Source organism: Rhinoderma darwinii, chromosome 1 (assembly GCF_050947455.1).
Source record: "Rhinoderma darwinii isolate aRhiDar2 chromosome 1, aRhiDar2.hap1, whole genome shotgun sequence".
Taxonomy (NCBI): Eukaryota; Metazoa; Chordata; class Amphibia; order Anura; family Rhinodermatidae; genus Rhinoderma; species Rhinoderma darwinii.
In genome coordinates, this window is record NC_134687.1 from 292,299,853 (window position 1) to 292,327,231 (window position 27,379).

Below are 27,379 nucleotides of genomic sequence, written 5' to 3' on the forward strand. Positions count from 1 at the left end.
ACGGAAAGTCAAACGGAAACCTCCGCTTCCATTTCCCTCACCATTGATCTCAATGGTGATGGAAACGTTGTTAATGGATTCCGTTGGTCACCGTTGTGACAGGGTTCCGTCGTTTTGGACGGAATCAATAGCGCAGTAAACTGCGCTATTGATTCCGTCCAAAACTACGGAACCCTGTCACAACGGTGACAGGCGGAAACCATTAGCTAGGTTTCCGTCACCATTGAGATCAATGGTGAGGGAAATGGAAGCGGAGGTTTCCGTTTGACTTTCCGCTGAGGGGTTTACCCGACGGAAACCTCAGACGGAACCCCTCAGCGGAAACTAACGCTGATGTGAACCGGGAAATTGATAAGCAGTGACCAACATAAACAAATGGAAAATGTATGATGAAAAGATTAAAATGCTAGAAAATAACTAAAATTGATAAATAGACCATTCCTCTTTCTTTTTTTTTTTTTTCTTTAGGCTGGCAAAAATTGGATGTTCAGCAATGCAAAATCCCCCCAGCACTGTGAGCTCATGGCTGATCACCTTCGCAATCGTATCACAGCTGAAGGGGCACACTTTGAATTGCGCTTACATCTCATTTATTTGACAAATGATGTGTTACATCACTGGTAAGTAATGCTATATTATAAAGGCAAACAAAGTAGTTGTCGTTAAAGAAGCCCTCCAGCACGTTTTTTTTTTCTTTGCCTATATAGTGCAGCATAGGCTATTTATTTTTAAAGAATAATGTAGAGGCTCTTGTGTATACCTGTTTTTAGTTGATGTGCCATTAATGGGTTGTCTGCCATCTTGGTTCCTTCTTTTTCTCTTATATGGTCCCTCTAATGCAGCCTACATTTCCCATGATGCTGTGCAAAAGGGGTGGAGTCTCATCACAGTGCAGCAAGTGACAGATCAGGGACCTAAAACTTCTGTTCTCAAACTGCAGAGTCTCAGTGGATTTCTAGGTGTTGCAGCTTCAGAGAACTGAACAGGGCTCTATGCAGACCATTTGGTATTGCATATTTGTGTTCTGTATGTCATAACATAACTTGAGGTTATATAAAATTAGATTTAGGCCTCATGCACACGACCGTAGTGTTTTTCTGGTCCGCAAATTCCAGGACCGTGTTCCGTGAAATGTCCGCAGTTCATCCGTATGTTATCCGCAGTTCATCCGTATGTAATCCGCAAAATGCGGATAATAAAAAAGCCTAGGTAAAACAGTATGACGACAGAACTCATCCCGGTCGTCGCCTAGCAACACTTCCGCAAACTGCGGTTGACACACGGAGGCACAAACTTAAGACATGTCCTAAGTTTGTGCGGCACGGATTTGCGGACATGCGGGGACCCGTGAAAACACGGATAGGCAATTCTCCCGTGGATTTTCGGGGGAATTGCGGACGCAAAAACACGTTCGTGTGCATGGGGCCTTAGAAAAATTCAGCCCCCCCCCCCTCCCCCCCCCAGAAGGGGCCTAAAAAGCTCTCTGTCACAACAAGAAGATGGTTCAGAAGTTGAGTCTGCGCCATCAGCTAGCTCTAATCCCCGCCATTAACGCCTTAGATTCCGTGGTTAAAAATGCCTGCGGCATCTAGGTTTGTAGCCAATCGAGGCAGGACCTAATAGGCTTGCTGTCCAAGTGACACTGACAGCTCTAATACACTGCACTACATAGGTAGTGCAATGTGTTTGAATAGAGATCAGGGCTTCATGACTTTGTCCCCTAGTGGGACAAAAAAAAAAGTTAAAGTTAATAAAAATGTTATACAAAAGTATAAAAGTTTCAAGTTGAAAAAAAACAAAGCCTTTTTTTATAGGAAAAAATTAAACCATTAAAAAAAACTATTCGTATTTGGTATCGACGCATCTAACAGCCTGAACTATAAAACAATCAAGTTATTTTTCTCGCATAGTGAACACCGTAAAAAAATTATTCAAAAACAATCCCAGGAGGCCGGCCCTCTGACGTCATCCATGTGACCACTGCTACAGCCTGTGATTGGCTGCAGCGGCGGTCACATGGGATGAAGTGTCTTCCCAGGAGGATGAAACAGACTCCTAGGTAAGTTTTTAATATTTTTTTGGTTATCTGCATTGCGTTTTTTGTGGCAGGATCGCTGCAAACCCGCCGCAAAAAATGGAACTGCTATTTGATGCAAGATTTACATCCCCATTGAATTCAATGGGGGAATCCCACAAGATATAAGCAGCATTTACGTAAAGACAATTGACATGCTGCGGAAGAAAATTCCCCACCGCAGGTTAATTTCTGAGTTCTTTTTCCGCTCCGTATTTACGCAGCATGTGGATGATTTGTTTTATCTCATCCACTTTGCTGCTACTGTATTTGCTGCGGATTTTCCTCAACTAATTCCGTTGCGGAAAATACGCAGTATTTACGCAACGTTTGAACTGGCCCTAATAGTATTGACCCGCAGGATAAAGTTAATATGTAATTTAAATCCCATGGTGTCAGAATTGCTTGTTTTTGGCCACCTTGCTTGCTACTTTTTGATCACTCTTTATTCCTTTTTTTTTTTTTTTTTTGGCATGTACCCAAAATGGTACCAATGAAAACTACAGATTGTCCTGCAAAAAATAAGCCCCAACACTGCTCCGGTGGAGGAAAAATAAAAAAGTTCTGGCTCTCAGAATATGGCGAAACAAAATGTGCAGAGTGTTCCAAAAGGGGGATAAGATTGGGCACCATTTATCAGTGCGACACTGGCCACACATCTATGAATTATTATTTCTATGCCACCTTACTATACCCTGATGTACTTTGCCCGGCTTGCATATGCCCCCACATTATAAACTGAAATACCAGTTTAAGGCTGGGTTCACACGACCTATTTTCAGACGTAATGGAGGTGTTTTACTCCTCGAATTACGGCTGAAAAAACGGCTCCAATACTTCGGCAAACATCTGCCCATTACTTTCAATGGGTTTGCCGATGTACTGTTCCGACGACCTGTCATTTTACGCGTCGCTGTCATAAGGCGACGCGTAAAAATACAGCCTCGTCAAAAGAAGTGCAGGACACTTATGGGACGTTTTTGGAGCAGTTTTCTTATAGACTCTATTGAAAACAGTTCCGAAAACGCAGCGAAAAATGCGTGTTGCTCAAAAAACGTCTGGAAATCAGGTGCTGTTTTCCCTTGAAAACCGCTCCGTATTTTCAGAAGTTTTTGGCTCAGCGTGTGAACATACCCTAACTCCAAACAGAACAACTAAAGCAAAATCCAAAAGCCAAATGGTGCTCCCTCCCTTCTGAACCCTACAGTGTGCCCAAACAGCAGTTTACATCTACATATATGGCATCATCATACCTGGGAGAACCCGCTTAACGGTTTGATGTATTTGTCTTCGATGGCACAAACTGGGCATAATATATTGTGCGCTAAGATGGCATATCAGTGGAAAATTGAAAATTTTCACTTTGCACCATCTGCTGCACATTCATTTCTAATGAAAAAACACCTGTGGGGTCAAAATTTTCACTACACCCCTTAAAATGCCTTAACGGTGTCGTTTCTAAAGTAGGGGTCACTACTTGGGTTTTTCACTATTTAAACCTGAGAGCCATGTAATTGTTGGCCAATGCTGTGAAAATTGCCAAAATAGGCCTCCGGGCTTAGAATTGAAAGCGCACCATGCGCCTTTGTCATATGTCCACGCAAGTGATAAATGCCTTGAGTGGTGTGGATTTTCCAAAATGGGGTCACTTCTTGGGGGCTTCCACTGCACTCTGTACCAGAGCTTTTGTAAATGCGACATGGCGACCAAAAATCAATCCATCAAAATCATCATTCAAAATAGCGCTCCTGTACTTCTGAACACTGTTGTGTGTCCAAAAAGCAGTTTATGACCCCATATGGGGTATTGCCGTACTCTGGAGAAATTACTTTACCAATGTTGGGGTGCTTTTTCTCCATTATACCTTGTGAAAAAAAAAATTCAACATTTTAAAAAAATGTTGATTTTTATTTTCACAGCCTAATTCCAATAATTCCCAGCCTAATTCCAATCCACGTTACAAAATCGGTCCATAATTGGTTAATCCAAGACACGTGACACATCTGTCAGAGACCTAACTTACACTCATGTGCATGCTATGGTTAATCCCTTCCCGACATTTGTCGTAAGTATTCGTCCTTGAAAGACAGTGCTTCCCGAAATTTGACGTATACTTGCAACAAATGGATGACACGGGCTCAGAAGCTGATTCCGTGCCATCATTCCCCGGGTGTCAGCTGTATGTTACAAAGAGTCGCATGTATCCAACAAATGGTACCTATAAAAACTATAGCTCGCAGTAAACAAGCCCTCATACAGCTCAGTCGACGAAAAAATTTAAACGTTCCGGTTCTCACAACTTGGCGACAGAAAAAATACATTCTTTTTACAAAAGTAATTTTATTGTGCAAAAAGTTGTAAAACACAAAAAAGTGCTATAAATTTGGTATCGCCAAAATCGTATTGACCCGCAGAATAAAGTTAACATGTAATTTATAACGCATGGTGAACGCTGTATAAAAAAAACACTAAAAACTGTGCCAGAATTGCGGTTTTTTTTGTCACCTGGCCTCCCGAAAAATAGGATAAAAAGTAGCATGTACCCCAAAATGGTACCAATAATCACTACAGCTCATCCTGCAAAAAAAATCACTCCCCATACCACTACGTCTATGAAAAAATAGAATTAGTTAGGGCTCCAATAAGTCCGGAAAAAAAAATATGCCGAGGGGAACATTTCTTCTATTTCTAAAGGCGATTTATCAAGGCCCTAAAATTAGGGAACCAGGAAGGGGAGGCCCCAAACATATCTGCTGGAAGCGACGGTGCCCGTATTATACCAGGACAACACTTCCCAGCAAAATTCCCCAAACTGCAAAGGTGCAGAATGTGTACCAAAAGGGGGATAAGAAAGGACAGCATTTATGCACAGGCCAGTTTTGCACTGATAAAGGATTGCTTCACAACGTAACACACATCTATGGATTTACTTTTTTTTTTTTTTTACCCCATTATTATACCACCTGAATATGCCTCTGATGCACTCTACCCAGCTTACATGTACCCCCACATTATAATTGAAAACACCAGAAGTGCTCAAACAAAACTACTACCAAGCAAAATCCATGCTCCAAAAGCCAAATGGAGCCCCCTCCCTTCTGAGCCCTACACTGTGCCCAAACAGCTGTTTACTTCCACATATATGGCATCGCCATACCCGGGAGAAACCTTTTATCAATTTTTGGGGTGTATCTCCAGTGGCACAATCTGGGCACAACATATTTGCCACTGAAATATCACATCTAGGGAAAAAAATGCAATTTTTACTTTGCACCATCCCCAGCGCATTAATTTATGGAAAAGACCTGTGGGGTGAAAATGCTCATTACACCCCTTAATAAATGCCTTGAGGGGTGCAGTTTCCATAGTGGGGGTCACTTATCAGGGGTTGTGTTTTATTATTTCACATCTGAGCCTCTGCAATTGTGAACCAATACTTTGTAAATTGCCAAATTAGGCCTCAATTTCGCAAGGTACTCTTTCACTCCTGAGCCTGGTCGAATGTCCAGGCAAAAGATTAGTGGCCCCATGTAGGGTGATTCTAAAACAGGGAAACACCGCATAATAATTAGAGAGTTGTTTTGGTGGCACAAGCTGGGCACCACATATTGGCATATCTATGGAAAAAATCCCATTTTTACTCTGCAACATCGAGTGCACACTAATTTCTGGAAAAAACCTGCAGGGTTAACATACTCACTACACCCCTAGGTGAATACCTTGAGGGGTGTAGTTTCCAAAATGGGGTCACTTTTGAGTTGTTTCCACTGTTTTTGTCCCACAGGGGCTTTGCAAATGCGACATAGCGACCAGAAACTAATCCAACAAAATCTGCACTCCGAAAGCCAAATGCCGCTCCTTCGATCCGAGCCCTACTCTGTGCCCAAATAGCCGTTTATGACCACATATGGGGTATTGCCGTACTCAGGAGAAATTGCTTTACAAATGTTGCTTTTTTTCCCCTTTATTTGATGATGATAAAATGAAAAATTTTGAGCTAAAGCTACATCTTATTGAAGAATGATTTTGTTTTCATTTTCACAGCCCAATTCTAATAATATCTATGAAACACCTGTGGGCTCAAAATGCTCAATACACCCCTAGATTCTTCGAGGTGTAGTTTCGTAAATGGAGTCACTTTTGGGTAGTTTCCATTCACATGGCTCTTTCAATTCTGTTTTATGGGAGTTAGGGAAACAGTCACGCAAACGTGCCCCACTGTTTTCGTAACTTCCTTAGAAGTACTTTCACTGAACTACCATAAAGGGAGTCTGTCAGGCGTTTTCACCCCACTTCACCATACAGTTGACACCGCTAGTTAGGCGTGTTTCCACTGCTTTCCACTATACCCATCTTGACTATCTTAATCCTTGCATAACGTTAAAAAAGTCGTTTTAATTCTCCCACGCGCCGATGTGTCCTGCATTTTGAGTTCTATCCCCTCCCCTCTGCAATTGACCTCTTTCAGTGTCACATGGCGTTCCTTCCAGAGCCGCCAGTCAACTGAAGAGGGGAGGGGGTTAGAGGACTGAGGACTGAGATTGTCGAGATGGGTAGGTATGTTTACACTATGTTTCACTCTACCTAACTACGAGTATCCGCAGATTTGCGAGGATGAAAACTGTTGTGTTTGTACATTCACCATAAAAATTAGGAAAGGTTTACACGTTTTTGGTTACTGAGTGATACAAAATGTCTGGAAAATAGTCCTAAACTTAACCTAAGTACCTTACAGAAATTGTATATCTGCCATAATGAATTCTTTCCCCGCAGTCAACGGAAGCAAGCACGGGAACTTCTGGCTGCCCTTCAGAAAGTAGTTGTTCCTATTTACTGTACCAGCTTTTTAGCAGTGGAGGAGGACAAGCAGCAGAAGATTGCACGTGTAAGTATTAAGCAAATTACTGCATTCGTGTTTTCATAGAAACAGGTGCTAATTTCCATGACCACATAGATAGGAAGGTTAAAAGATTAATCTGAGGCAGGAAATAAATCTCCTTTTCGTATAGTAGCACCAATGTAAAGATGCTCACTCATTGTTGACGTAACGCTCTTCCACAGGATATTCAATTAATGTCTGATAGATTCGGGTCCCACCTTTGGGACCCGCACCCATCTCAAGAACAAGATGTTCCCCAACCCCGTCCCTTTCCGGTGAGTCGGCTGCTGCATCCATACAGTGAAGGTCGTTGGGATTCCGTCAACAGCCGAGCTTGCTGAACAGCCAAGCTACACTGTTTCCGTAACGCCCATATAAATGAATTCTGAAATGTATGGCTGATGGCATCTTTCCCCAGCATAATAGGCTGTTTTCTTGGGTATGATAAGGCCAGACCCTTGGCAATTTGCTGCAGCTTCTATCTTTGTGATACAACTTCTTTGATGCTGATTGTTTCAGCTATAGCTTTATCTACATATACAGAAACTACAGTTTAACAATCTTCTAGTAGGTATTGTGAGAACTCCTCATAAGATTCACGTTTTTCTCCAGTTTTTTTGTTTTTTTTTGTTCGAAAACTGATTATGCTGGAGCTGTTAGTTATTTCAAGAAAAAAAACGGTCCAGACACAGTTCAGGCATTTTAATGATGCACTGAGGATACTTATACTGGGTTGAGATTACAAAAAAGGAGTCTGTATCCCCCCTCCTTCCCGTTTTGTAGAACTGACACCACTCCTGTCTCCATACCAGACGCATTCCATATTATTGTAGCACACAAATGTTATATTTGTAGCTAAAAGTGTGAGCCAAGCAGAAAATTAGACGCACCACACATACTTAAAATAAAAGTTCAATATGTGCGGAATAAATGCATACCACTAATGCCTATATCTACGAGCACATATCTTATAAAATCGCCAGAACTGGAGAAAGCAAAAATCTGGTTTAAAGCTGCACAATTTTTCAAAAAAGTAACAACCTATAAAATACAGGGATTACACCCCTTAAAAGCTAGTGTACCCCCCCTGCACCCTACTTTTTTTTTTTTCTGAAAGCAGACAAGCTGATGATTGCAATTGTCTTCACGTGTTGTTGGCAGCCATGTCCTCCTTCACATAACTTTGTGGCAAACCGGAATTATCAAAAACAAATTGCATCATAACATACATTTTTGCCTCAAATGTACATACAAGCAGAGATTTATACACAAAATGTAAAAATAATAGACCACATTGTGCAAAATGTATATATACTACAAACATCTACACCAACAAGAGCTTATGCTCTGAAACGCTAAAAAAGAGAGGCCATGCAATATTTGTCTGTCATATCTGTTAAAAAAAAAATAACTATACTTGACTTTAATTACAAAATTGAGTGCACTGCATACGGTGTATAAAAATACAACGTAATAATTTCTACACGCAACCACCTTCACCCAACTTTGCATCAAACGGCAATAATTCCTTGAAAATTCCACTTTGGCTAAAATGCGTAGTCAAGCAGGCCCCTTATGCAAAACAAACGTACTCTGCAAAGATCTGTAAGATAATACATACCACACGTCTATGTTTGCGTGAGTTAAAGAAACGCCAAAACACAAATGCACCAACCAATTTCTGCATGCAAATTAAATTGGGGCTTCTTTAGGTATATCGTTTTCCATCCCCTGATACAAACCCTAAGGCTGTGTTCACACGTCCTAGCCAAATCGCTGCAAAAAGCCCAAATTGACTGCAACTTGTGAATACAGTCTAATCCTGATCACTAATTGCAGTTCCCTAAACCTAATCTAACACGTTAACTGGTAATTTTTCTTTTTTTTGTGGAACTAGTTAGAAACGACTGTTTATGGCGACCGTCCGTGGATGTAAATGTATTTTCCTACTGATTTAAATCTTTCCATTCATCAGAAATGTTTTAGAAAACTCTTCTCTAGTGATGAGTTATCGCTTTGACTGTAACGGGTATCACTAGAGTAGCAGCCAGCGGAGTCTACGCTAAAGATGGGGTACGTACAAAATAGGGAGAGTATAGGGCCCTGTTAAAACACTTGCGTCATGATTTCCGTTTTTACAGGAGCCACGATGGATATGACAGATCTGTTATGATCAGTTATGGTAGATCAGTTTTTGATATTTTTTTTTCTCCATTGACTTCTAATGGATCCTTCATGTTTCCTTCACGTTATCTGTCTTTTTTTTGTTTTGCTGGAAACAATACTGCAGCATGCTATGGTATTCTGATTGTCAAAAAGCAACTGAAGCCAGATGGAAAATAACTCACGGAGGTGTGAACAGAGCCTAAAATGTACAAACCATTGATGTTTTGTGTGTGTGGTGCAAGTGCTCGGTGCAACTTATTTGGTGCCGTGATCCGGATTCTAGGTCGTGGTGTCAATAAAAGGTCTAATTATGAACAGACCGGTGATTGGATGAGCTATTGCTAATCTTTTTACTACTTTTCTGGTGTGTGACAATTCTAGAGAAAGTTTGCGCTCTGATTGATAAGGCAGGTGATATCGTATAGAAAAGCTTCTGTTATCCCTCCACCTGGGGTCATCTACAGCTTCAGGAGGAAGGGCACATAAATCTCAACCTGTTATAACTCCGGCTGGATCGGTGCTAAGATTCTTGGAACAAGCCCAGAATTGCAGCTCTAGCTACAGTCCAGCATTTAGTTACAGTTGTTAGAAGCATGGGTGAAAGTGAGAGCTGAAAATCTATTTAGCTCTCACTTCAAGCTGCTCTGGCCTCTTCTCTTTAAAAGAAGCTCTGGATCGCAGCTCCAGATATCATCCAGACTGACTTCTAGCTGTTTGCAGCAAGGACCTATCAGATTTGTCCTTGGCTACTGAAATGCCTTCCTGCCAGGACGTATGAGATACGACCTTGGCAGGGAAAGGGTTAAACATTGTACAGCATGCGTAACTTCTTGACGCACCTACTTGCCCATAAGGGTGAAACATCAGAGAAAACTGACTATCCTTACTTGTTGCCAGACAGCGTTGTGTAAAAACACAGCTTTTAAAAGAATAAATAAAAACAAAAATGACTATTATTCACTAGACAAGCAGCAAAACAAAAATGTACTTTACAATGGCCATTTTCCACCTGTAGCTTCTTCAGTTGTGGGAGAAGAACGGTTACTTTGATGAAGCTACTATCCAGCAGCTGCAGAGTCCTGCCCTTGGCTTGGGACAGCACCAGGTAATTTATTTCTTTTACCACTGTCTTTGGTCTGTGAAATCCAAACAGTATTGTATTAATCTATGTTGCGTTTGTATTCAGGCTGCTTTACTGGGTGACTACTCCAGCGTAGTACAGCCAATCCTTATGGCGTTCCAGCAACAAATTCAAAACTTAAAAACACAACACGAGGAATTTGTGGCTGGTCTAAAACAGCAGCAGCAACAAGAACAACAACAACAGCAGCAGCAGCAGCAACAACAACAACAGCAAATTCAGATACCAGTGATGGAGCCAATTCCTGAACCACCAGCTCCAGTGCCGGCTCCTGCACCAGCTCAAGTACCCCCACCAGGTAATGGTTGTTACTTATCTGTCCATCATCATGTATGTTTATTTAATTTTTTCACATTTAAGTTTTTGTCCTTTTATTCTGCCCTTATTTTAAACACTGTCTCTTCTATCTTGTTCTTTTTCCTCATAGAGGATGTGAAACCTGCACTTGCTATCCCTCCTCCTGCAGAATTTGAGCTGTCTCCTGGGAGTGTACCTGAACCCGGCAATGCAGGAAGCAGGGGTCCAACACCTCATGAACAAATGCCTCCTAATAAGCCACCTTGGTTTGACCAGCCACAGCCAATGGCTCCCTGGGGTCAGCAGCAGGTATAAGATGCTTGTAAAATAAGACACTTTTGCTATTGAGATTGGTATGAAAGGTATTCCTATTGTGTGTGCCACGCAGCAAAAGCAACTACTATAGATAAGCCAAAGGACTCCATATCTTTTTCCCTATTTTGTTTTATTAAATGATTAACCTTTGACATCTAAGAGGTGTGTGTGTGTGTGTGTGTGTGTGTGTGTGTCTGTGTTTTTTTTTAGGTTTTTTTTTATTGGCGTTGATGCAAAATCACCATCCTTAAATACTTGTCGTTTTAACTTTATCTATAGCCCTGTGATCAGCCCCCTTTTCCTCACCATCAGGGCCCCCCTCATTGCCCTCCATGGAATAATAGCCACGAAGGCATGTGGAGTGAAAGAGATCCAAACTGGAACAATGAGCCTGAACCAGCATGGAACAATCAGAGAGATCCTCCATGGAATAACCAGTTTGATGCTCCTTGGAGTAACCAACATGATCAACCACCGTGGGGTGGTGGTGCTCAAAGAGACCCACATTTTCGCATGCAGCATCCTCCACATTTTCGGGGGCCATTTCCGCCTCACCAGCAGCACCCTCCACAGTTTAATCAGCCACCTCATCCTCATAATTTCAACAGATTTCCACCACGTTTTATGCAGGATGATTTTCCCCCACGCCATCCTTTTGAGAGACCACCCTTCCCTCATCGTTTTGATTACCCACAAGGAGACTTTCCTGCAGGTAGTATTTCCTATATTCTATGATGTTACTGTGCACTTCTTTATTTGAGAATAGAATAATGACCATTAAATGCTTTGTAAATGTACAGTATAATACCTCTTTATGACCGTAAAACACTAAGCATGATATTGCCCCTATTTAAAGAGGCTCTGTCACCAGATTCTCAAATCCCTATCTCCTATTGCATGTGATCGGCGCTGCAATGTAGAGAACAGTAAAGTTTTTTTTGTTTTTTTTTAAAAACGTTGATTTTTGGCCAAGTTATGAGCTATTTTATATATATATGCAAATGAGCTTTGAAATGGACAACTGGGCGTGTTTTTTTCCGTATGTCCAACTGGGTGTGTATTTTGTTTTTAACAACTGGGCGTGTTTACTTGTTTTACTAACTGGGCGTTGTGAATAGAAGTGTATGATGCTGACGAGTCAGTGACCAATCAGCATCATGCACTCCTCTCCATTCATTTACACAGCACATAGTGTTCTTACTAGAACGATGTGCAGCCACATACACAAGTGTCCTGATAATGAATACACATGACCTCCAGCCTGGACGTCATGTGTATTCAGAATCCTGACACTTCTGAATCTTTTCTGTGAGATTTCCAGCAAGGGAAATGAAGTCTCGTTTACCCCGTAATCTCGCGAGATTTACGCGTGACTTGCTGGAATCTCACAGAAAATATTCAGAAGTGTCAGGATTCTGAGTACACATGACGTCCAGGCTGGAGGTCATGTGTATTCATTATCAGGACACTTGTGTATGTGGCTGTACATCGTTCTAGTAAGAACGCGATGCTGCTATGTAAATGAATGGAGAGGAGTGCATGATGCTGATTGGTCACTGATTCGTCAGCATCATACACTTCTATTCACAACGCCCAGCTAGTAAAACAAGTAAACACGCCCAGTTAAAAACACAATACACGCCCAGTTGTCCATTTCAAAGCTCATTTGCATAAATATAAAATAGCTCATAACTTGGCCAAAAATTAACGCTTTTGAAAAAAAAAAACGTTACTATTATCTACATTGCAGCGCCGATCACATGCAATAGGAGATAGGGATTTGAGAATCTGGTGACAGAGCCTCTTTAAATCACTTGTGGGGCCACATCTTAAATTTGGTGTTGGTGGTTTCGAGCACCACACTGCAGAAAGTATATAAGAATGATTAACCCCTTCCCGAGATTTGACGTATCCATACGTTATAGTCGGGTAGGGGGAAGTATGGAACAGGCTCACTGAGCGAACCCGCTCCATACGATGCGTGTATGTTACAGCCGACACTTCAGAGTAACGAGCGGGATCGCGATCGAGCGCGTTCCCGTTTGCTCAACTCGTTAAATGCCGCTGTTAATAATGACCGCGCCATTTAAAACGTTACAAAGAGCGGGCGATCTCCTCTAACAGCTCATCGCGCCCCTCGCAATGCAATCACGGGGTAGCGATGGTTGCTATGGCTTCCTGGGGGCTTAATGAAGGCCCACAGGTCCGCCATCTTTGTGCTCCTGTAAAGCCCTGCCTCTGTCATGGCTTAATAGATGCCTGTCAGAATCACGGTATACTGCAATACATTAGTATTGCAGTATATAGTGCAAGAGATCGAACGATCGCTGGTTGAAGTCCCCTAGGGGGACTAATAAAAAAAAAAGTAAAATTTTTTAAAAACTTTTGTTTTTGTTTTTTTTATGAAAAAAAATAAAATATATTAAATGTTCAAGAAAAAAAACCTTTTCCCCCTAGAGCATAGTTAAATAAATAGACATAATTGGTATTGCCGCGTCCGTAAAAGTCTGAACTATTACAATATATCATTATTTAACCCGCACGGTGAACGCCGTAAATAAATATGTAAACGCCCGAATCTCTATTTTTTTGGTCACCTAATCTCCCACAAAAAATGAAATAAAAAGTGATCAAAACATCGTATGTACACCAAAACAGTATTATTAAAAACTACAGCTTATCCCGCAAAAAATAAGCCCAATATACCATCTTAATTGGTGGAAAAATAAAAAAGTTAAGGATCTCAGAATTTGGCGACACAAACTAAATGTTATTTTTTACACTTAGGTTTTTACTTGTAAAAGTAGTAAAAAATGTAAAAAACTATATACTTGGTATCGCCGTAATCGTATTGACCCACAGAATAAAGTTAACATGTTGTTTTAATTGCACAGTGAATGCCGTAAAGACGAAGCGCAAAAAACAATGAAGAAATCGCTGTTTTTTTTCATTTTCTGCCCCACAAATAATATTTTTTCCATTTCCTAGTACATTATATGGCAAAATAATTGGTGCTACGAAAAACTACAACTCGTCCCACAAAAATCAAGCCCTCATAGTACTATATCGACGGAAAAAAAAAAGTTCTGGCTTTTGGAAGGTGGGGAGGAAAAAACGAAAATGAAAATCTGAAAAAGGGCTGCGGCGGGAAGGGGTTAAGGGCTCCAAGCTGCGGTACTCTATTTTTAGAGGGTTTAATAGAGACATTTAGACATTCATTAAACAGTATCCTATTCTGTAATGAATTCTTCTTTAATACTTCTTTAGGTTTCCATATTCACTACAAGCTCTTGTTGTGTCAAGTTGTTAAAGGGAACAATAAAAGTTGTATTTTCCTGACATGATTTATAAGTCAGATGTTAAAAGTTGAGGGATTCAAAAGCTTCATTACTTGCATATTGTCGCGCAAAGCTGCACTGAACATATTCATTGGTGGTAGTTCTGATTTTAATATAAATTGTGTTGTCAACATCTTTAGACATGGGACCTCCGCACCATCACCAAGGCCACAGGATGCCACACCCAGGCATGAGCGAACATCCTCCATGGGGAGGTCCCCAGCACCAAGAATTTGGCCCACCTCCACATGGTTTTAATGGACAGCCACCTCACATTCGTAGACAAGGACCTCCACATGTCAATCATGATGATCCAAGCCTTGTTCCAAATGTTCCTTATTTTGACCTCCCTGCAGGACTTATGGCTCCATTGGTCAAGGTAATAACTCCTGGTTTTAAGGATACCAGAACACAAAGTGGAAATAAGTTTGAACTCTATGCCCTCAAGAACTGTGTATGGATAGCAGATCTATTATTTACATGGTTTATTTAGTATCCCTGTAGCAAATTCCTTATCTTTACATGGCTTAACTTTTTCGTTTCTCATAAAAACTTCATCTCTTCTACCCTTTTTTTAATTTTTATTTTTTTGCTGCAGCTGGAAGATCATGACTACAAACCGCTTGACCCCAAGGATATCCGTCTCCCTCCTCCAATGCCTCCAAGTGAAAGACTTTTGGCTGCTGTTGAGGCTTTTTACAGTCCTCCATCACATGATCGACCTCGGAACAGGTTAGTTCTACTTCTTGGAACTCTGAGCAGATCTTCCAGTTTTAGAGGAGACCTGGCACACTTTTATAAGGAGTCCAGCAATTCATTTTACAGTGAAGGATAAATGTATTTTATTTTTTTAGCTACAAGAACTATCAGAGTAATCAGCTGGAAAGTTTTTTTGTTAATTTTTAGATTTTTGAAGCTTGAAAATTAATTGAGAATTGTGTGAGAGCCGTTCCCATGTTCGTCAAAGTCCCAACTGAAAACTTCCTGATACTCTATGTAAAGCTAGGATTGAGTGGCACGTGTTTTTTTTTTTTTGTTTTTTTTTTTTAAAACATTTATATTACGGTATTTTCATGCCAAATATTTAGAACTCTCCCATATACCCATATATCATTTCATTATTTTTTTATTTTTTTTTCTTAGTGAAGGATGGGAGCAGAATGGACTTTATGAGTTTTTCAGAGCAAAAATGAGAGCTCGTCGGAGGAAAGGGCAGGATAAAAGGAACAGGTATGAACAATCTTTTTATTTACATTTTTAAAGGATAATAATACAGGTGTCCGTAATGTGAAAAACCAAGGCAGTTCAAGCCCTACCCTTACCCTAATCCTCAAGCCTAAAAGAACATTAATACAACAGAGCCATCATTTATAGTCACTAAATAGAATCACAGCCTCTCCTGCTGATGACCGATCCACTTTAGTTCATTCGCTTTTTGATATAATGCACCTAAAGTTGAGAAACTCTGCATTGTAGCCATTAATATTTCTTCTGCTACTGGAATCTGTTGACGGTTTGTTGACACAGAACCCTTTCAAAACATCCGTGTTTGCAGTATAGAAGCAGTTTGACCATTTGATCGCAGGCTCCTAAAATGTTTCCCCTTTGATTTTTATGCTTGTGCCCTTGGTAGCGGGAAATAGCACTAATTTGATCACTAAGGATTTCCTTAGAAGGAAGGGTGATTGGGTCTATTAGCGCCTATCAATCCCTCTAAGGGTATGTTCACACATAGCGTAAACACTGTGGATTTTCCACAACTGATTTCATTGCGGAAAATCCACAGCGTATTACAGTACCAACTGAGTGGATGAGATTTGAACAAATCTCACCCAGACGCTGCTGGAAAAATCTGCAGAGAAACCGTTAATAAATTTTCCTGCGGTGCGTTATTTTTAAATCCGCTATCAATTTATGCTGCGGAATCGCTGCTCTTTTGTTGCAGCTAAAACCAGTTCAGTCGCTTGGCCTTGTTTCCACATCAAAGGTATGGCTTTTTGGCCGCATTTATTCCATGAAGACCACTTCTGGCCAGACTTCTCCGAACAGTAGATGGGTGTACCTGGGTCCCACTGGTTTCTGCCATTTCTGAGCTTTATTTGTCTTTCATCTGCTGCACTAAGTTTCCTTGGCCGACCTTTGTGTCTACGGTCCTCAATGTTGCACGTTTCTTGGTGTCGTTTCCCAAATGGGGTAATTTTTGGGGGTTTTCCACTGTTTTGGTCCCTCAGGGGCTTTGCAAATGCGACATGGCACTGAAAACCATTGCAGAAAACTTGAGCTCCAAAAGCCAAACAGCGCTTCTTCACTTCTGAGCCGGATGTCCAAACAGCAATTTATTACCACATATGGGGTACTGCCTTAACTGGTTGCCGACACAGGACGAGTATGCTCGTCCTGAGCGGCGAGCGCTTCGCGCATTAGGACGAGCATATTCGTCCTGTGTGACAGCCGTCCCTGCGCGCGTCTGTGCGCGCGATCGAGAGCGGGGCAACGGCTGTAATACACAGCCACGGCCCCGCTCTGACAGCGGAGAGAAGAGAAACATCTTCTCTCTGCTGTTAACCCTTTGAACGCCGCGATGACAGCTGATCGCGGCGTTCAAAGAGAGGGGACTGCACATTGATCGCGTCACAGAAAATAACTGTGACGCGATCAAAGCCCACAAATCGTATGGCCAGACAGCCCAGGGTCCAGTGAAGGACCCCAGGGCTGTCTGAACATATTTCCTGTTGTTAGGGCATACTGAGGTATGCCCTAACAACTGCCTGTGTACAATCAGTACACAGGCTTATTACTAGCATATAGATCTATGCCAGTACATTGCAGTTACAAAATAAAAATCAAAATGATAAATCCCTTTATGGGATTAAAAAAAAAAAGTTAAATGAATGTAAAAAAAAATAATGGTAAATAAATAAATAAAAAGTAAATAAAATACACAGAAACACACATTTTTTATAATAAATAAACTTTTTAAAATATAAGTCCCAAAACATTAAATAATACAGACATATTTGGTATCGCCCCGACCGTAACAACCTGTACTACAAATGTGTACCATTATTTATTATGATCGGTGTATGGTGTAAAAAAAATATTAAAACTGCTGCGCAACTGCTTTTTTTTTCTGCATTTTAATCTAATTAAAAATTTATAGAAATTAGACGATAATGTATTTGTACCAAAAAATGGTACCTACATAAAGTACAACTCGTCCCGCAAAGTCTCATACAACTACGTCGTACAAAAAATAAAAGCGTTATGAGCGTCGGGATGCAAAGAGGGAATTTAAAAAAAAATTACTCTGTCCTCAAGGCTAAAATTGGCCGTGTCCTTAAGGGGTTAATTGGGAGAAATTGCTTTTCAAATGTTGTTTGTTTTTATTTGTCCTTTTATGCCTTGTAAAAATTTAAAATTTCTACATTTTATTGGGAAAAAATTTAGATTTTCATTTTCACTGCCTCCACTCCACTAAATTCAGCAATAAAACTGTGGAGTCAAATGCTCACTATGCCCTTTGATAAATTCCTTGAGGGGTGTAGTTTGCCAAATGGTCTCTCTTTGGGAGTGTTTCCATTGTTATAGCCCCACAAGACCTCTCCAAACCTGACATGGTGCCTATGACTGTGAAAATTAAATATTGCCTATGACTGTGTTTTAAGTTGTGTTACTGCGCTCTATAAAATAAGTTGCTGTTTTTTCTAAGGCCATCAAGATCTAACAGTCGATCAAAAAGCCGTGGCCAATCCTCTTCTCGTTCCAACTCCAGATCTTCAAAGTCCTCCCGCTCATACTCTAGGTCTCGGTCCAGATCTCGATCCAGATCCCGGTCTTATTCTCGATCCAGGTCAAGGTTAGGCATGTTCCTACTATCCATCTATTGGAAATCTTGTCTTGCTATGCATTGTGTTTTTAGTACGTTGACATATATGGAACATGTATGTAACATAATTAGATCTACACACATCATTTTTAAGGAGCAGAAGCCGGTCTAGGTCATCACGAAGTCGCTCAAGGTCTCGATCTAGGTCAAAATCCTTCTCACCTGGAAGAAAACGGAGATCTCGATCTCGCAGTGCCACCCCACCGTAAGTAGAACAATAGAGCTACAATAATGGTTAAGTACAGTAAAACCAATTCCTTTTAATTTGTATTATTGTAAAAAAAAAAATCTTTATCTTCAAGTCCCTAACCTTAAATCAGCAAATACTTTTTATTGTGGTTTTTAGTTCACCATACGATATGAAATTGATCTCCCCCCCCCCCCCCATTTAATAATGTAATACATTGAGCTGGTTAGATTAAATAAATACAATAAAAAATGTAGAACACTTTCACAATTGTGTGTAGTGGCAATTTCATTGCTAGGATTATTTAGCTGGCAGTCTTCCAACAGAACTGGGAGAATAAATGTTAATGTGTTTTTGTAGTTCTTCTTCAGGCTTGGGTTCTGGACCTGGAGGAAGTGTGCCCAATGTGCGCCTAGGGGAAGAGAACAAGGGGCATCAGATGTTAGTGAAAATGGGTAAGAAATGTAACTGCTTGCTTTTGCAACATTTTTATTCGTAAAGGTTATGAAAACTTCTGCAACCAATTGTATTGTTTACTTTAACCCCTTAGTGACCAGCCTATTTTAGGACTTAAAGGGGTTTTCCCACGAGGGACATTTATGACATATCCACAGGTTATGTCAGATAGATGTGGGTCCCGCCTCTGGGACCCGCACCTATCTCTGGAACGGGGCCCCCTAAACCCAGTTCTGGCTTTGTCTGCTACTTCTGACTCCTGGCCACTTCCTGACTTTATTGTCGGGCTACGCTGTTTCCGTAACTCCCATAGTAGTGCATAGCAGTTATGGAAGCAGCATAGCATGCGAGCTACGCTGTTTCCGGAACCAGCATTCCGTTCCATGGGGCTTACAAAATTGCGGAGCCCAGCGAGCTACGCTATTTACACCTTCATGGTCGGAAATCAGGCAACACACAAAGAGGTAGAACGGGGTTTAGGGGGCACCGTTCTAGAGATAGGTGCGGGTCCCAGAGGTGGGACTCTCATCTATCTGACATTTATGACATATCCTGTGGATATGTCATAAATATCCCTCGTGGGAAAACCGATGACCAACCGATTTTATTTTATTTTTATTTTTTGTTTTTCCATCGTCTAATTTAAAGAGCTATAACTTTATTTTTTGCGGGACAAGCTGTATTGTTTAATAGCACCATTTTGGGGTACATACAATTTTTTCATTAACTTTTAGTGAGTTTTTTTTGGGGGCGGATAAAATATGAGGGCTTGTTTTTTGCAGAACGAGACGTAGTTTCATTGGTAGTTTTTGGTGGTACATGGGACTTGGCAACTGCCGGGAATGTACGGAGCTGGGCCTCATAAGCAATGGAGCGCTGCGGCACCTTTAATCAGCTGCTCAGTGGGGGTGCAGGGAGTCAGACCCCTGATCTGATATTGATGCGCTACCCTAAAGATATGTTATAAATATAAGTGTTGGAAAACCCCCTTTAAGACCTCCGCGACTGCGGTCAATGGTGACTGCAGCATTTGAATTGTTTTACAGAGGGTGTGGGCTCCCTCTGTAAGCCCATCAGTGACCGCATGATGCGATCGCAGCTTGCTGAGGGGTTGCCATGGCAGCCGGAGGCCTAACAAAAACGACCAAGTCTGCCATGTACCCTGTTCGCATCACGTTTTTGCCCTACGTTTTTAAAGTTTACTCTCCCGACCTACACACTAAACGTGTCCATGGGGTTCCCTCAGCCCTTTTAGCCTCCGCCAACTGGTATAGGTTGGTGTACACATACAACAGGATCCAACAAAAGCATCCGTTTAACGTATACGTCGTGAGCTTTTCAATAGCTTTATTTGACCTATAGATTAACCCCTTAAAGGGAATGTGTTGCCAGAAAAACATGTTTTTTTTTTAAAAATTAAACATTTAGTGTGTGGGTGATTAAACATTGTTCAAATTTTTTTTATTTTTTTCACGAGTCAGGAAATAGTCAGGAAATATTATAAATTAATTCTAATTTATAATACTACCCATTTTTGGTCACTAGATGGAGCTATTCCCAAAATTGCAGCATTGCAACATTGGGTTAAAAGCCCTCGCTCTAGTGAGCTCTCAGCATCCCCCCCTCCTTTATCCTGGCTAGTGCCGGGATAAACGAGGGGTTTGAACGGTGTAACCTCCTACACTGTGTGTCGCCATTTTTTGAGCTAACACACAGTGTAGTAGGTTTACATACAGTAGTAAACACACACAAACACGAACATACATTGAAATCTCTTACCTGCTCCTGCCGCCGCGGCTCCCTCCGGCCCGTCCGCTCCGTTTGCTGCCGCTGGTCCAAGTGCACAAATCCGGAAGCCGCGACCGGAAGTAGTAATATTACTGTCCGGCCGCGACTTCCGGTCCACAGGAAAATGGCGCCGGACGGCGCCAATTTCGAATTGGACTGTGTGGGAGCGGCGCATGCGCAGTTCCCACACAGACGCCGTACACTGAAGTCAATGGGACGGGAGCCGTTCGCAGTCCCTATGGGACTGTGGCTGCCGTATTCCATGTCTGTATGTGTCGTTAATCGACACAGACAGAAATGGAACAAAAAATGGCAGCCCCCATAGGGAAGAAAAAGTGTAAAAATAAGAAAGTAAAACACAAACACACAAATAAATATAAACGTTTTTAATAAAGCACTAACATCTTGAACATATGAAAAAAATTTTGGGTGATGACACTGTTCCTTTAATGACCAAGCTATTTTTTACGTTTTTCCATAGTCTCCTTCAAAGAGCTATAACTTTTTTATTTTTGCGTCGACATAGCTGTATAAGGTCTTGTTTTTTGCGGGACAAGTTGTAATTTTTAATAGCACCATTTTGGGGTACATATAATTTATTGATTAACTTTTATTAGCTTTTTTTGGGGGGGAATAGAAAAAAAACCAGCAATTTTGCCACACTCTTTGCGTCCTAAATATACACCGTTTACTGTGTGGTATAAATTTCACGCTAACTTTATTCAGCGGCTTGATGCAATTGCGGCGATACCAAATTTATATCGATTTTGTATGTTTTATTACTTTTACACAGTTGGTACGCCTTCTTTTTTTTTTTCTCAAAATTGATTTGCTTTTGTGTCTCCAAATTTGAAGAGCCGTAACTTTTTTCTTTTCCCGCCGATGCAGTTGGATAAGGGACGACTTGTAGTTTTTATTGGTACCATTTTGGAGTAGATGCGTCTTAGATCACTTTTTATAACTTTTCCTTTTTTTTTTTTAGGCAGGATTCAAAGAAAACCGCAATTTTTGCATTGTTTTTTATTTTATTTTTTAAGACGTTCACAGTGCGGGTTAAATAATGTAATAACTTTTTAGTTGGGGGTCGTTACGAACGCGTCGATACCAAATATGTGTAGCTTTTTTTACTTTTGTTTCTTTAATAATAGAGCATTTTGGAAAGAAGTGTTTTTTTTTCTTTTATATATATTTTTTTAATTTCTACTTTATTAAACTTTTTTATTTTTTCGTGTACCTCTCGTAGCTGAGAGCAGGGAGATTTAACGGCTCCCTGCTGTGTTTAATTATTCCGATGCAGCGCCGTGAAAGGCTTATTCTTCTGAATTAAGCCCTTTAGTGGCCGCCGTAAAAACACCTATGGGCGGTCATTAACTGCTTAAACGAATGCCACTGTTAGGCATTTGTCATAGACTATCTTTCGCTTATACGTCGGGAGATTTTACGCTAAACTTAGGCCAAAAAAACGTGATGTGAACAGGGCCTAACAGAAGTATTAAAGCGATCAAAGGATTGCATGGTCAGCTCTGGGATCTGCACCCATCAGACATTTATGGCATATCCTGTGGATATACTATAAATGTCGAAGATGGAATTCCCCTTTAAGGCCTCGTGCACACTTACGTCACCGTTTTCACGGCCGCTTTTGATGGGTCCGTGAACCCGTTTTAGCGGCCGTGTGCACTCCGTGTTTCCGTTTCCGTGCGCCGAGCATGGTACTGTCCAGGGTGACAGTACCATGCTCGGCGCGCGAAAAATAAAATTTTTAAATGTAATAAAAAAAATAAGTTCATACTTACATTCCTCCTGTCCGGCCTCCAACGATGATGTTCAATCCATGTCGCCGCTGCAGCCAATCACAGGCTGCCGCGACCTCGGCAGCCAATCACAGACTGCCACGGCCTCGGCAGCCAATCAAAGGCTGCCGCGGCCTCTGCAGCCAATCACAGGCTGCCACGTCACAAAAGAAGGTCGGACTGGAGGAAGAAGAGGGACTCGTCACCAAGACAACGACCGGGTACGTATGAAATGCTTTTTATTTTATTTTTAATCAGCAGCCTCTTTTCTCTATCAGTTATTGATAGAGACAAGTGGCTGCCGATTAGTGTAATATTTTTCTAATGTTTTTCTGCCAGCCCGGCGGTTGCTAGGCAACGGCTCCGTCACACACGGACGGCACACGGATGCCTTCCGTGTGCCTTCAGTTTTTTTGACGGCCCCATTGACTTGCATGGGCCTCACGGTCACGGATTCTCGGACCAAAGTAGGACATGCTCTACTTTGGAACGGAACGGAGCAACGGGACCGTAAAAAAAAACTGAAGTGTGCATGGGGCCATTGAAATTAATGGGTTCAGGGTGCCATCAGTGACAAAAACGGATAGCACCCTGAAGGAAAAAACTGAAGTGTGCATGAGGCCTAAGGGATTAATGTCAGTCTGTAGTATTTAAAAGCCACAGAACATGCATATTAATAATTTTTTTAATAATTTTTTCTTGTTTTTTAAGGATGGAGTGGAGCTGGGGGCCTAGGTGCCAATGAGCAAGGGATTCAAGACCCAATTAAAGGAGGGGACATACGTGACAAGTGGGATCAGTATAAGGGTGTTGGAGTTTCCCTGGATGACCCATATGAAAATTATCGTAGGAATAAAAGCTATTCCTTTATCGCCCGCATGAAAGCCAGGGATGAGGGTAAGTGACTGACTGAAAGCTCTCCATTTTGTTCTTTATGAGTTGACTTACTGCTCTTTTGCATTTAAAAATGTATATTAGGAAGCGGTTATTGAAAGCGGGAATTTTTATTGGATGCTGTTTTTATTAGCTTTAGCCAATGGCAAAATTTTTATCCAGTAGCTTTTGCAACTTTACAATTACTCACTAAAAGGGAAAATCAACAATGTACAAGAAGTGTTGAAAAGTTAAATAGGTGAACCACTGTATGAAGCCTACCTAACAAAGAAACATCATTATTTCACGTTACTGGGCCCCATCAATATATGGTGATAAGTAGCTTTCTAACCATCTTTGATTTCTATCATGAGGTTCAGATATTTTACTCCTTCAATGTATTTATTATAGTAAGGCTCTGTTCACATCTGTTTTCTTAGGCACATCATCGATATACCCCAGGAGTAATCCCTGGCGTATATTCCAATGTAACCATAGGCTCCCATGCACCCAGTTTGTGCCCCAAAAATATTCCTTTTGGCATATGATGGGACATGGGGCGTCGACACCTCTTTTTCCTCACTGTATAGAAAAGTGTGGTCTACAATGCTTTTCTATGCAGAGGGGCACAGAAAAAAAAAAGTATACTTTTTCTTACAATTGGAGTCAATGGCCGAGGTATGCATACCTCCGATGTGCCTGGAAAATGAGATGTGAACAGGAACTTACACAGGCCTTTCTGTGTTTATAATACATCTATACTTTGAGGATTCCCACTCAAAATATTAAATTGGTCACGCATGAATAAATTTAGATGCTAACCAACACTGGATTGCAGAGATGTTTGGGCTATTAAGTTCTGGTGATTATGTGGAAATGTGCATGTAGGTATAAGTGGTATGTAAGAATTCTAAACCTCTTGTACTCTCATGTTTAGGAGGTGTTGTGCATCTCCGGCACTGCTTGGGTCAGACTTTTAGCCACAAACATGAATTTTTATGCATTTTTTACAAAACCTTATGCTTTGATGCAAAATTCAGTCTCATTGTCACAGATGTATAAAATCCAGCACCTAGCCATTCAGTCTCATTGCCACAGATGTATAAAATCCAGCACCTAGCCATTCAGTCTCATTGCCACAGATGTATAAAATCCAGCACCTAGCCATTCAGTCTCATTGTCACAGATGTATAAAATCCAGCACCTAGCCATTCAGTCTCATTGCCACAGATGTATAAAATCCAGCACCTAGCCATTCAGTCTCATTGCCACAGATGTATAAAATCCAGCACCTAGCCATTCAGTCTCATTGCCACAGATGTATAAAATCCAGCACCTAGCCATTCAGTCTCATTGTCACAGATGTATAAAATCCAGCACCTAGCCATTCAGTCTCATTGTCACAGATGTATAAAATCCAGCACCTAGCCATTCAGTCGCCTTTACATACAATTGTGACAGAATGAGTCGTACTAAAGAGATCACTGAATTAGATTGTGGTACTGTAATAGGATGCCATCACTGCAACAAGTCCGTTTTATGGAATATCCAGGATGGAAGACATTTCACAATCAACTGTTACTGATATTATTGTAAAGTGGAAGTGTTTAGGAACCACAGAAACTAAACCACGAACTTCAACAGTTCTCTAGGTGAGAGGGTTTTCCAGGCAGCAAAACACTAGTTTCATATGTCATAATGTCACTAGCGAGAAAACGGTTTTTTATTCTTTTTTACTTGCCATTAAATCTTTCTTCTCACGTTCATTGGGGGAAAACCGCACTCACCCAATTTTTATTTTTGCTTGTCATGTCAGAGAGAATTTTGTCTAGTTCTCACATGGTTTGTGGATCTCATTATTGTACAAACTGGTTAGTTCAGTATCTGCAGAGGAGGGGGAGGGTGTAGCCTGGTAGGAGGAGCTAAACTTTTTTTTTTTTTTTTTTTTTTTACGTCATGTCCGCCTCCTAGTGGCAACAGCTTCACCAAATGCCATCTGTGTCCTACATTGTATGTGACTAGAGAGGGATTGTCCCTTTTAGCTTCTCAGGAACTGAGAACCTACAGTTTTTTGTTGGCATGTTCTATCAATAGCAAACTTTCAGTAACAGTTGAAATTGTTTACAGGAATTTAAAAAAAACAGTAAAGCCCAAATGATTTGTATGTGTTCTGAGTGTTTTTAATAATATATTTATGCTGTATGTAAAAACCAAAAACAAAATGTATTTCTTTTCTTTTTTCAGTAAAGCGTGAGGGTCAGGATCCTCCAGCACAGGAGTGATGTACATCTTTGTCACAACGTGAACAGTTGGAGTAAACTGGATACTTGGATATTCAGGCTGGTGGCAGACTATTGTGTACATCTGAAGTAATATCCAGGATGGTGTTTGCTGCTCAGTAGACTAATAATATAGTTCGTACCCTTTCTACTGCTATTTAAAGGGGTTTTTCCATCAGAGACATTTATGACCTATCCACAGGATAAGTCATAAATGTCCGATAGATGCGGGTCCCACCTCTGGGACCCGCACCTATCTCTGGAACAGGGCCCCCTAAACTCCGTTCTACTGCTCTGTGTTGTGGCTGAAACGTGTGATTCTCAGCCATGAATTACAGGAATACCTACCTGTATTGATTACCTAGACACGAGTAAATTTATAGCCATTTATTCCTACATAGAAACCCTGGTTTCACCTAGGAAATGATTGGTGTGCATCATGGGATGGCCATGGCTTCTTCCAGGATGTTCACCAGTTTTGTTCACCAGCACTATCTTCATCGAACATGAATTTTGCAACTTCATAAATCACATTTTTAACTCCAACACAGACATAAGCGGCACGATCTAGAGAACCCTGCCTCCAGGGTATTTTCAGGCAATGACATTTTAGTTATTTTGTTACTGGTTTGCCTCGTGGGATGTAACAGAGTGTCTTACCCTGTGCTAATTTTTGTTAAACAAAAGTGTATCTGTGCTTCATGTAAGTATGACTGCAGCTTTTTCTTTTTATGTGAACATCCCTTCTCATCCAATTTATTTTGTAAAATAAACTATTGAATTGGATTTGTGTTTTGCATGTTTTTTAGATGCCATAGTGACCCTTGCTGTAAGAGGGAACGTTCCCTCTGTATTGTCTTATTACCCTGGAAAGTTTTCCTCTGAGACAATGGCTGCCAGTAGGGCATCACTGACCATGTGTATATGTCGAATTCCTTGCCCTTTTGTGTCTATAATGTGCCCTCTTCTATAATGGTTATCACATTGGGCTCTGCCAACTACTGAGTTATTGTTAGTTTATGCACATTGCACAATATAGTAGTCAGCACTGTAGGGGGATATTACAACACCCTCACATTTCATGAAAAGACTGTTCCACGACATGCCGTTCCCAATACAAAGAAAATATTCCTGCCTTATTACACGTGGGAAAGATTCAATAATATTCCTATGCAATGGATATATTCCTACTTTATCCAGCATTGGAAAAGATCAATGGCATTAACTGTGGCATTGCTACCATATTCCCTCACTACAATCTAACCCTGAACTGTGCCAGAATCACAAGCTCTCATCAGCGGGAGATAATCCAGTCAGCAGATGTTCCACTGGCGGCATTGAGAGGCCACATGCAGAGATAAAACATTGAGCATATAAAGTTTACATTCCACCTTCAGTCTTTCTGGCTCATTGTCTGACCAATGTCATTCCAGCATTAACCATTTATTGGCCAGCATGTTAGACATATTGCCAGGTATGGTCTTAGACATTTCTTGCCACTTTGGGTGGTGTAGTGTATATTTGCTATTTTTTTGTTTGTTTTTGTGATCTAGTAATGGGTGAGCAGCATGTGCTTGTTGTTTTTACTTAGTAAATCTTTCACAATTACTGGTGGGTTGGGAGCGATTCATAAGTGGGTTTCTCTATGATGAGCTATTGGGTATGGCAGGGGCCCATATGCTGTTATTGCATAAGAGCCCCCTGTTGTCTTCGCCCGCCCGATCACAATTGCTGATTGTTTACTGCTCTCCTAGGGATTTAAATACATTTTTCTTTTTTACCTCTTACAAAGGGTGTTTTGTTCTTCAGGTACTACAGAGACACAAACAGTGAGAGCAGCAGCAGTGCGGCGGAGACAAAACCATGACCACTGATCTCGCAAGACGTCTATTTATCACCACTAAGGC

At 41.0% G+C, this 27,379-nt stretch overlaps 1 protein-coding gene across 8 annotated transcripts in view; it reads left to right on the forward strand.

The window, feature by feature from the left end:
* CHERP (calcium homeostasis endoplasmic reticulum protein) overlaps positions 1 to 26,258 on the forward strand; it is a 38,367-nt gene extending 12,109 nt beyond the window's left edge. For 3 of the 8 annotated variants that reach the window (XM_075825336.1, XM_075825331.1, XM_075825333.1), the window contains exons 5-19: positions 469 to 620; positions 6,848 to 6,959; positions 7,136 to 7,228; positions 10,135 to 10,224; positions 10,306 to 10,558; positions 10,688 to 10,866; positions 11,152 to 11,584; positions 14,351 to 14,589; positions 14,809 to 14,942; positions 15,354 to 15,440; positions 17,920 to 18,066; positions 18,191 to 18,301; positions 18,644 to 18,738; positions 23,032 to 23,217; positions 25,438 to 26,258. In XM_075825336.1, the coding sequence (XP_075681451.1) occupies positions 469 to 620; positions 6,848 to 6,959; positions 7,136 to 7,228; positions 10,135 to 10,224; positions 10,306 to 10,558; positions 10,688 to 10,866; positions 11,152 to 11,584; positions 14,351 to 14,589; positions 14,809 to 14,942; positions 15,354 to 15,440; positions 17,920 to 18,066; positions 18,191 to 18,301; positions 18,644 to 18,738; positions 23,032 to 23,217; positions 25,438 to 25,475 (2,349 nt within the window). In that variant the 3' untranslated portion in view covers positions 25,476 to 26,258. Of the gene's footprint in view, positions 1 to 468; positions 621 to 6,847; positions 6,960 to 7,135; positions 7,229 to 10,134; positions 10,225 to 10,305; positions 10,559 to 10,687; positions 10,867 to 11,151; positions 11,585 to 14,350; positions 14,590 to 14,808; positions 14,943 to 15,353; positions 15,441 to 17,919; positions 18,067 to 18,190; positions 18,302 to 18,643; positions 18,739 to 23,031; positions 23,226 to 25,437 lie in introns of those variants that run through there. The other 5 variants (XM_075825332.1, XM_075825334.1, XM_075825335.1 and 2 more) reach the window with 5 other exon arrangements.
* Positions 26,259 to 27,379: the final 1,121 nt, after the last annotated feature.